The sequence below is a fragment of the Nicotiana tomentosiformis genome, chromosome 12 (assembly GCF_000390325.3).
Source record: "Nicotiana tomentosiformis chromosome 12, ASM39032v3, whole genome shotgun sequence".
Lineage (NCBI taxonomy): Eukaryota > Viridiplantae > Streptophyta > Magnoliopsida > Solanales > Solanaceae > Nicotiana > Nicotiana tomentosiformis.
In genome coordinates, this window is record NC_090823.1 from 8,026,579 (window position 1) to 8,037,650 (window position 11,072).

General features: G+C 34.2%; 1 protein-coding gene across 1 annotated transcript; it reads left to right on the plus strand.

Annotated features, from left to right (window-relative positions):
- The first annotated feature begins 8,798 nt into the window (after nucleotides 1-8,798).
- On the plus strand, nucleotides 8,799-10,523 carry LOC104094745 (phospholipase A1-Ibeta2, chloroplastic-like). Its single transcript, XM_009600724.4, has one exon. It carries the CDS (start codon nucleotides 8,894-8,896, stop codon nucleotides 10,484-10,486), a length of 1,593 nt encoding a protein of 530 aa, XP_009599019.1. The 5' UTR covers nucleotides 8,799-8,893; the 3' UTR covers nucleotides 10,487-10,523.
- The last annotated feature ends 549 nt before the right edge of the window (nucleotides 10,524-11,072 follow it).

Here is an 11,072-nt window from a genome sequence, read left to right on the forward strand (position 1 = left end):
GAGCTAATGCTAGATGTGAATACCGCTCCGAAGTAGTGGGACATGATACTGAAGATTGTTGGACTCTCTAAAGAGAAGTGGAAGACCTCATCGAGGTTAAGGCAATAGTTCTTCAGGACGAGGAGACTCATGATGTGACAAACAATCCCTTGACTGCTCACAACACTGGGCCAGTAGTAGGAATAATTTGTGAAAATGAGGAATTTGATCTGACACTGAAGGCCACTGCAGCCATTGCCGAGACAGAAGAAAATCCAAAAAATGGTAGCCAAACCTGAAAGTTCCCTATCATATGGGACTCTCAGTAGCCAGTCTTGCTATCCTTTCCACATTCGGATTATTTCAGGGTGTGATCCGGATGTTTAACTTTGTTGTCTTACTTTCCGATGTAAACCCTTCTATCTTTAAAAAAAAATTAAAAAATAATAAATTAAAAAAATCAAATGAAATTAATATTTCATTGTCTAGGAATGTCTCTTTTCTTAATCTTGTCACTTTTCTTATTCTCTTTTCAGTTCTATTAAATGCAGATTTTGATGACATGACATGCATGCGGACTTCAGGCCTAAATCCTAAAACGGTGTCAGACTTTGAAATAATGAATCAAAAATCAGAATGCAATGAAGATAATTTTAAGAAAATAAAATAAAGAATCGAAAATGTCAAAAGGTCCATACATTGTAACGAGAGTACTGCCAAAAGAGAGTGTTGTACTTGGGAAACATCGAAGGAAATATCCCTCAGACAACTATCAACGCATGTGCAGTCAAAAGGTACTATGTTTGATCCTCTATATAGCATTAATGTTCTCCGGTTGGGATGAAGAAGGCTTTCATTCTCACTACCCAAACACCATTGATCATTTTGCCAACCCTTTGAGTCGGTTACCTTCCTTTGATTTCCCTCTTTAGAACTTGAATGTGTTATTGAAAAATAAAAGGAAAAGAAAAAAGAAAAGAAGAAGAAAAGACAAAAAGAAAATGAAATGAAAAATGAAAAAAAAAAAAGGAAAAAGGAAAGGAAAATGAAAGAGAAAAGAAAACAAAACAGAAGAAAACGCAAAAAAAAAAAAATCAAAAACAAAGTGCATTGAACTACGTTTGACTTGATTTCGAAAGGATACGTAGGCAGCCTCTCTATGGGGTTCAGTCACACCAAAACAAAAATCCGCATTCCCCCAAAAGTTGAAAGAGGGCCAGATGTTACAATGGTTCGACGATGGTTTCGCCTGAAAGGTTCCAAAGTTGTAATTCAATCCAAATCCTTGTTACCCAAATCCTTTTCAAGTCCTTCCGATCAATCAACGAGAATGTTCAAGAATTGGAGAATATAGTTACTTGGATCTGATACGACAAAATGAGAGAAGTAAAATGAGAGAGTCTTATTGGTGAAAACCCTCACGGACACTGCAAGGCGATGGTGAGTAAAGAAACTAAAATGAGAGTTTTGTTAGTGAAAACTCGCAAAGAGCACTATAATGCGATGTCGAGAAGAGAAATGAGAGAGGTTAGTTGGTGAAAACCCGCAAAGGGCTCCACTGATCGAAAAGAGGATCCTCACACCCATTGGTATTGACACAGTCCTAGGTAAGGTTTTTCGGTTTCAAGGCAAAAGTTGTGATGAATTTCTGAGAGTCGTACAGTGGACACATATCGGGCATCGAGTCCAAAAGGCATGTCATGTTCATTGAAATCCGCATATACTTCAGATAAGTCCTTCTTTTCTTCCCCCGAAAGGGATATATCTTGTCTAAATTCATTGTCCATTTCATTGTTTGTTGTTCTTTGAATCCCTTTCGGTCTAACTCTATTCCAAAACTAAGGCAAAGAAAGGATAGCAAGACTGATTTATAGGGCTTTCATTTGATACAAGCTAATATTCAAGAGGCACCCAACCTTGACAGGGGCATCAAGTCAACCCTGATTGGCCATGGTGGCTTATGATTTGAAATCAAAAACTATCGAAAGGAGGAAATTAAATTGAAAGTGCCTACAAGGAAAAATGAAGTTGAATAGGTTAAATCCCAAGTGGCTAACCATTTGGGCAAAGTTTGAAAAGCCAAAGGTTCCCCAATGCTCTGAAATTGAAAGTTTTGGAGGAAAGAAGTCGAAAGTGAAATGCCACAAAGGCAAAATCAAATTGAAAAGATTAAGTCCCACGCGACCAACCGTCATGTAAAAGTTTGAAAAGTCAAAGGCTCTCTAGGGCCATAAATGCAAGTGGTATTCATGAAACATCTAGTGGCAGGTTGACATCATCATCAAAAGAAGATGTGCACAAAGCCAAACTGTCAAAGACATCAAGGCCACAAACCGACTACCACTTTTAAAACTCACAATCTTTCTTTGTTTGCAGTAGGAACAAAGCAGTGCAGAATGGTGATTCCTAAAGGACGAATGTCACCAAAGGTGAGTTTCGCAAAATCTCTATTTTCTTTTATTTTCAGCATGCATCACTATTACAGATTATTTTCGTAGCTTAACCCAGGTATAACCTATTCGCCTAGAGGGATCCAGCTCATATTTCCGGGTAGAACTACTCTTCGCCTAGGCTTATTTTTCGTAGCTTAACCCAGGTAGAACCTTTTCTCCTAGGGGGATCCAACCCATAGTTCCGGGTAGAAGTGTTCTTCGCCCGGGCTATTTTTTGTAACTTAACCCAAGTAGAACCTTTTCGCCTAGGGGGATCCAGCAAATAGTTCCGGGTAGAAGTACTCTTCACCCAGGATATTTTTTGTAGCTTAACCCATGTAGAACCTTTTCTCCTCTAGGGGGATCCAGCTCATAGTTTTCGAATAGAAGTACTCTTCTCCCAGGCTGTGTTTCGTAGCTTAACCCAGGTAGAACCTTTTTGCCTAGGGGGATCAAGCTCATAGTTCCGGGTAGAAGTACTCTTCGCCCAAGTTATTTTTCGTAGCTTAACCCAGGTAGAACCTTTTTGCCTAGGGGGATCCACCTCATAGTTTCCGGGTAGAAGTACTCTTCACTCAGGCTGTTTTTCGTAGCTTAACCCAGGTAGAACCTTTTCGCCTAGGGAGATCCAGCTCATAGTTTCGGGTAGAAGTACTCTTCGCTCAGGTTGTTTTTCGTAGCTTAACCCAGGTAGAACCATTTCGCCTAGGGGGATCTAGCTCATAGTTTCCGGGTAGAAGTACGCTTCGCTCAAGATATTTTTCGTAGCTTAACCCAGGTAGAACCTTTTCGTCTAGGGGGATCCAGCTCATAGTTCCGGGTAGAAGTACTCTTCGATCAGGTTGTTTTACGTAGATTAACCCAGGTAGAACCTTTTTGCCTAGGGGGATCCAGCCCATAGTTTCGGGTAGAAGTACTCTTCGCTCAGGTTGTTTTACGTAGCTTAACCCAGGTAGAAACTTTTCGCCTAGGGAGATCCAACTCATATTCCAGGTAGAAGTACTCTTCGCCCAGGCTCGCTTTTCGCAGTTTAACCGAGGTAGAATATTTTCTCCCAAGGCATTCATTTTTGTTTCAGTAATATAGGGCACCAACCCCTGGTTATATTTATTTTCCATAATACAGGGTGACATTCCCTGGTTATATTTCCTTTTAGTAATACAGGACGCCATCCCATGACTACATTCTTTTTCAGTAATACAGGGTACTAACCCCTGATTACATTCTTTTTCCGTAATACAGGGTACCAATCCCTGGTTACATTTCCTTATCAGTATCATGGTACACCAATCCCTAGTCATTTTTTCAATATAGGGTCTCCACTCCCTAATTTGTTTCATTCCCTAGTCTCTGTTTTTTCTGGGGTAGACCATTCCCGACTTTTTATTGCTTTCAATAAAGAAGTAGTTTAGAATTTTGTTACAATAATTCACGAAATTTTTCTAGTGCAAACTGGGGCAGAAAATTTTCGTCTGTTTGTTTGTTTTGGTGTCTGAGTAGGTTTTACCTCGAAGCACAGGGTTCGAGATGACCAAAAGAATAAGTATCAATTTAGAATAAAAGAAAAGAAAAAATAGGTGAATCCAAAATGCAAAAGCAGTTGAAAAGATATGGAATGCTCAAGACATGACTGAAGCCACGATCATTGGAGTCTTGTTTTGATTAGAAGAAGCTATAGAACAATGAACTAGTACCTACAGCTAGCAAGTATCAAGGTTTAGATCAGAGTCTGCATGAAGAACCAGTCAAGACAGATGACTCATAGATAGGAATCTTGTAACTCATAGATGATAGGCTTGTTTAGTTTCTTTTTTATAATAGCATGACCGCAGACTGGAGCCTCGATGGAACCTCGCTGGACGCTTCAACTCATCATTCCACCATTCTCCTTGAACTACACGTGACTTGATTCCCCTATAACCCGGGATATGTAGGCTGTCCAAAACCAGAACTCGGTTGCACCCTATATTTTATTTCTTTTCCTTTTGAATAATGATTTGGTCAAAAATTAGTCACATGGCTCACCTAGTCTTTGCCTGAAAACCCTTCATGTTTCCAAACAAAGAGGGACAGCTGTGAGCACCTAATTTTTTACTATATTAGAATTTTTATCACCTTCTACTATGTAAATATTTTTAGAAATTTAATATATATTTTTTATATAGAGAGGGTAAGAATTAGAAATAATTTAAAAGGTCAAATTATTACTATTAGTTTTATTTTTATTTTTTATCTTTATTTTAAAATAAAATAAATTTAAAAAAAACGGAAAAATTAAATATATTTTTTAATTTTCGGATGGGAATAAAATAATAGAAAACTTAAAAGTATGGAATAAAAAAGTAAAAGTAAAAGTAGGTAAAAATTATTTAATAAAAAGTAAAAGAAAATAGAAAATTAAAAAAATAAAAGTAAAAGAATGTGGAAATTTTAAAAATGAAAAGAAAAAAAAGTTGGAATTAAAAAATAAAAGTAAAATAAATTGGAAATTAAAAAAAAGTAAAATCAGTGGAAATTAAAAAAAGTAAAGTAAAATAAGTGAAAATAAAAAAAAGAAAAGTAAAATAAGTGGAAAATAAAAAATAAAAAAAAAGTTTAAAAAGTGGAAAAATTAAAAAATAAAATTAAAGGAAAGTGGAAAATTTATTTATTTTTTAAAAAAGAAGAAAAATGGGAAGTGGGAATTTATTTTTTAATTAAAAAATAATAAAATAAAAATCTAAAAAATATTTAATTTTTTTCTATAAATAGAAGAGAAATGTGAGGAGAAAGAGAGGAGAAAAGAGAGAGAGAAAAAAGAGAGAGGAGAGAATTGAGAGAATTTTCTTTTCCTTTTTCTACGCTAAGGGAATTTCTACTCGTGTCATTCTTTCTTCCTCTTTCTTTCGAAAAATCCAGCAAAACCAACTGCGAAATAGCTCGAAAAGAACTTCAAAATCAGTTCCGAAACCATCGTTAAAGTGATGTGATGTTCGAGTTCGGCAGTTCGAAGTTCTAGCGATATCGCCTTTAGAAGCCTTCGATCTTGGTTCAGATCTCTAGCAGAAGTATTAAGTTGAATCTCTTCAATTGTACTTGGATTTGAGAGCTCCCATTTTAAATAAAAATTGCGGTTGATTGAGGTCCGTTCTTGCCTCTTTTGATTTATATTTTTTGATCGATCTTTTTATTATGTTTGTTCATGAATCTCTATTTATGTGTTTGCTTGTGTTATTTGTTGAAGAATTTTCATTGGTTCATATCCTAATTTGCCATGAGTTTTGATTGTTTTGCTGAATAAATTTTAGAGTTTATATTTGGTTAATTAGTTAATAAATTAGGCCATGTGATTTGTTTGTAGATGTGTGTCTTGGGCCGTGAAGATTTGGCATTGAGTTGGGATTGGTTGACATACGATAGTTTAGTTTTGGACTATAATGAAATAGAAGAATTTGGGCCTCAAAAAGTTGAACTTCATCCGACCTAGTATAACAATTTTAGCCTTTTTCCTTAAATAATTGAATAAGCTAGCCCGCCTTTCCATAACTAATTTACTACATTTTCCATCAATAATTTCATAATTCTTGGATTTTCCCAATAATCTAAAATCTTAGGAAAATAATCAACTCATGAAACATTCGTAGAATACTTAGGCGGGTTTTTAATTTACTATTGTGATTGTGTACACGTTCGCGTGAAATTATTATGATTCCCAAAATAAATCAAGGTACGCGTTTGCGCGACTTTAGCCAAACAATCCTTAAGTATAATAAAGTTTGATTAATCGTGTACACATACGCGTGACATTATTTTAGCGCCCCAAATAAAATGGATCCATGCACACGTGATTCGTTTCAAAAATAAATCCATAACGCCATAATTTAAAAGCGGTAAAAGAGAAAATGCACATTGGTTCTTAAACACGTAATTAACAATTAAGCCGGGTATGATTGAATCGACCGTGCTAAAATCACGGAATCCGGAAATACCTAATACTTTCTCCCGAGTTAACAGAATTCCTTACCTGGTCTTCTGTGTTCGCGGACCATAAATAAGAGTCAATTTTCTCGATTTGGGATTTTAAAATAAACCGGTGACTTGGGACACCATAACAAATATTCCAAGTGGCGACTCTAATCAAATAAATAATCTCATTTCAAATAATATTACTTAAATTGGAAAAACTCCCTATCCCCAGGGAAAAATGAGGTGTGACAGCTGCCGAATATAAATAGTTTTGCCCGCGAACTAAAAGTGATCTTTATAGATGCGCAATATTATTGCACTCGTGACAACTCTATAAGGCGAAACTATATAGTTCGAACAGGATTTAATTGAAACTATACTGTAAAATTAGGGTTAAAGCAAATTTTGTGGCACAAAAAATATAGCCTTAAGTCCGGTTTCATATCTTAAGAGTGGAATTCTTAAATTTTTTTAAGTTTCCTTTTTAGAATTTCTAACTTAATTTTAAAGCTTTTCCTGAAGTCAAGTTTTACTACATTAACTGTGCTTTTCTTTTCGCCCAAGTTTTAGTTTGACATGCAAAAAGTTGATACTAGTCAACATAAACTTTTCAGATAATCAATATAAGAAAATTAAATTCTGCCTTTTTCTTCAGAGGAATGGAACAACTTTTAGTGGGCATTTGGACATAAGAATTGTAAAATTCAAAAAAGAAAGTGAAAAAAAAAATTCAAGTAAAAATGATATTTGAAAATTAGAATAGTATTTGGACATGAATATAATTTTGGGTTGTTTTTGAAGTTTTGTGAGTGATCTTGGTGAAAATTTATGACCAAATATTAATTTCGAAAAGTGTAAATTTTTCGAAAAAAATAAAATTTCTTATGTACAAACGTGCTCTTAGTTCTTTAGTTTCTACTTTTGGCTTAAGGAATCTTACAAGAAACTGGAAATGAATAAAAAGGGGGAATTTGGTTTGCAAAGTGGACAGATGCAAGAAAAGCCAGTGACATAAAAAATGTCTTTTTTGCTGTCCTCTTTTATTTTCGATTCTGAATTTAGTCATATTTCCTTGGGAATATAGTATCCAAAATCAATTTCGAACTTTATTCTAAGTGGAAAGTTAAATAATCAACCACTCGTTAGTAAATTTTAGACTAATTTTTTTTCATAAAAAAATAAATCGTTTAATTTTCTTTAAAACAGAAAAAGATGACACATCTCATGATTTTGATTGTAGGACGAAAAATTAATTTGAAATATCAGTATTACAATAAGGGATGCATCACAAATTCATGATGTATTTAACGTATTACTTTCTTTGTTTCAATTTACATCACATTTTAGAATATTAAGGTATAAACAATAATTTACTGGAACTGCTTTTATTAGAGCGCTTTACTACTAATATAGGGCTTTGGGTGAATTCAAATTTAGTATTACTCCAATGGAAATACCAAACGCCAGAAGAAGAAAAAGATAGCCGATTCATTTTCTTTGTTTGAAAAAGATCACTTAATTTACGACATATAATAAGTTCTTTTCAACCTAGTAATTGTCAACGACACGGTTGAAAGTCGAAAACATAAAGCATGATGTAAGAAGTGTGAACTATAAAAAGTTGAAAGAGCCAATTTGCAGACAGTGTTGTCAACCCTTAAGGGCACATTTGACATTTTATAATTGGAATTGAATCTAAAAGTGAAACACAAAAAGGTTGAAGACTTTAAAATATATAATTTTATTAAAAGGATTTAAGTTATATGCTAGTGTAAAAAGTGATAAATATAATTTAACCGATAGTAACATGTTAAATTGTTAATTACCAATGAATTTAACTTATATACGACGGATGTAAAAAAATTTATACTATCATGTTAGTTTTACTTGTTATAGCAATTAATTTGCCGTATTTTTAAGATTATGAATCACGCCTTTTCTGGAGGTTACCTATAGATAACTTTTGGACGACTATACTATAAAAACAATTACACTATCGATGTATATAAGTTAAATTCCTCTTTTTAGTTTCCATTTTAACTATGTTGCATATTATTAATGTTTATCGAATAAGCTATATTAATTATCTTATAAGTGATATATATATATATATATATATATAACACTACTTGAAAATATATAAAAAAAAGCCAAAAGTTGAAGGATGATTGATATGGGTGTTTTAGTCAATTAAATCACAATGGGACCAAGTAAGCAGACTTTTCAGGATATGAAGTCAAGCCAATCAAAGTCAATTAATGAACTCTTTCAAATAAAATAAAAAAGCTCTTTCAAATGAAACACCTTCTCTTTCTTTCAATAATTCCCACTAATTTTAATATGGTATGCTTGCAAATAAAACAAAATGTGATTTACGTTATAGTTTTTTACTTAGTTATACCCTCTATATATACCTCAGCTTAGCTCTTTAATCGTACTTTGCCTTAGTTCGTTTACTTTGATCTCTTCTTCTGAGCTTTCTCTCTCTCTCTAAAACTTTACACATTTTCTTGGTTTCTCTCTCTCTCTCTAAAACCATGCAAATCGGAGCAACACTTCCGGCTACAAATCTCCATTTTTTTCAGTCAAAAAGAGCCAGTTTCAAACGCAATGGATCCCCATTAAACCCTAGTGTTTTGAATACACAAAGTGTAAAAACAGAGATGACAAGAAAACATCTTTCAAATCTTGAAAAAATCCTACAAAAACAACCTCAAAAAACCCAATCAGTCGATTCAAATGAAGCTATTCAAGAATCGCGTAACGGGTCGAAGGAACAAAGGAGAAGGAATTTATTGGAAGGGTTAAATTTGGCTAGAATTTGGCCTGAACATAAGGTTGCTGAAGAAATGTCACCAAGATATTTAAACAGGCTACAAAAAATGTTATCAAATAATAACATTGAATATTCTCCAAGAAATAGTCTTGGTAGTAGGTGGAAAGAATTTCACGGTAGCAATGATTGGTTAGGCTTAATTGATCCTTTAAATGAGAATTTAAGGCGAGAATTGATTCGATATGGTGAGTTTATTCAAGCAGCTTATCATTGTTTTCATTCAAATCCTTCAACTTCTCAAGGAGAAGGGTTGTTAGGCCCGAGACACGTGGCATTGCCCGATAAGTCATATAAGGTGACCAAGAGTCTGTATGCAACGTCGTCCGTTGGATTGCCACAATGGGTGGACGACATTGCACCAGACCTTGGATGGATGACTCAAAGGTCGAGTTGGATTGGTTATGTCGCGGTTTGTGATGATCGGTCAGAGATTCAACGTATGGGACGGAGGGATATTGTCATAGCTCTACGTGGCACTGCAACTTGTCTCGAATGGGGAGAAAACTTTCGTGACTTGTTGGTTCAAATTCCAGCAGAGACAGAAACAGATTCAGCTGACGGACAAGCGAAAGTGGAATGTGGATTCTTGAGTTTGTTTCAAACAACTGGTGTTAATGTTCCAAGTTTAGCTGAATCAGTAGTTAATGAAGTGCAAAGACTCATTGAACATTACAAAGGTGAGAATTTAAGTATTACTGTAACAGGACATAGTCTTGGAGCAGCCTTGGCTTTGTTAGTTGCAGATGAAATTAGTACATGTGCACCCGATGCACCACCCGTGGCTGTTTTCTCATTCGGGGGTCCTCGAGTGGGCAATCGAAGCTTTGCAGATCGATTAACCTCAAAAAACGTTAAAGTCCTACGTATCGTGAACAATCAAGATTTAATCACTCGAGTTCCAGGGATGTTTGTGAGCGAATCACTCGATAAAAAATTAAGGGAGTCGGGAATTGCGAGTGGTGTGCTAAATGTGCTTGACAAAAGTATGCCATGGGCATATTCACATGTTGGAACAGAACTAAGAGTTGACACAAGAATGTCACCATTTTTAAAGCCTGATGCAGATGTTGCTTGTTGCCATGATTTGGAGGCATATTTGCATTTGGTAGATGGATATTTAGCATCAAATTGTCCTTTTAGAGCCAATGCAAAGAGAAGTTTAGCCAAGTTGTTAAATGAACAAAAGTCTAATATCAAAAGGCTTTATACTAGCAAAGCAAAAGGCTTGAGCCTTAATCTTGAAAGAGAACATAATTTCCATACACCTAGTTGTTTGCCTAGTCCATCTTCTTGATAAGTAAATAAGAAGTACTACTATGTTTTAAATGTAATTGCAACTTTTCTTTTACTATTTATCTATTGCTTGAATGACTTAACAAGTAACTTCAATACTTTTGGTAACTTTTCACTAATTGCATTGATAAAGAAGAAAGAAAGTACTCGATCCGTTTCAATTTATATAACGTAGTTTGGCACACACGGGATTTAAGGAAAAAAATTAAGATTTTTAAAACTGCAAAAGCTTCTCATTAAGAGTAATTAAAATGAGTAAATTTGTAAGTTTGAAGATAAATTATTTTCAAATATAGGTTATATCATTCTTTTTCGAATAGACTAATAAGAAAGGTATGTCACGTAAATTGAAATGAATACGAGAATGAAGAGATTTTGCATCAATCACAGCTTATAATAACCTAATATGTCTTGTATAGTATGGTTTTTCACGCAATATATATATATATATATATATATATATATATATATATATATATATATATATATATATATATATATATATATATATATATATATGAGTTCGATTTTAATTGTCCCTTTTCTCCTTCTCCCATATCATGATAAAATAAAAATTATATACCAAT

Bases quoted from the DNA above. Each gene is read 5' to 3' on its own strand.
- LOC104094745 (XM_009600724.4), top strand. From the start codon at position 8,894: ATGCAAATCGGAGCAACACTTCCGGCTACAAATCTCCATTTTTTTCAG.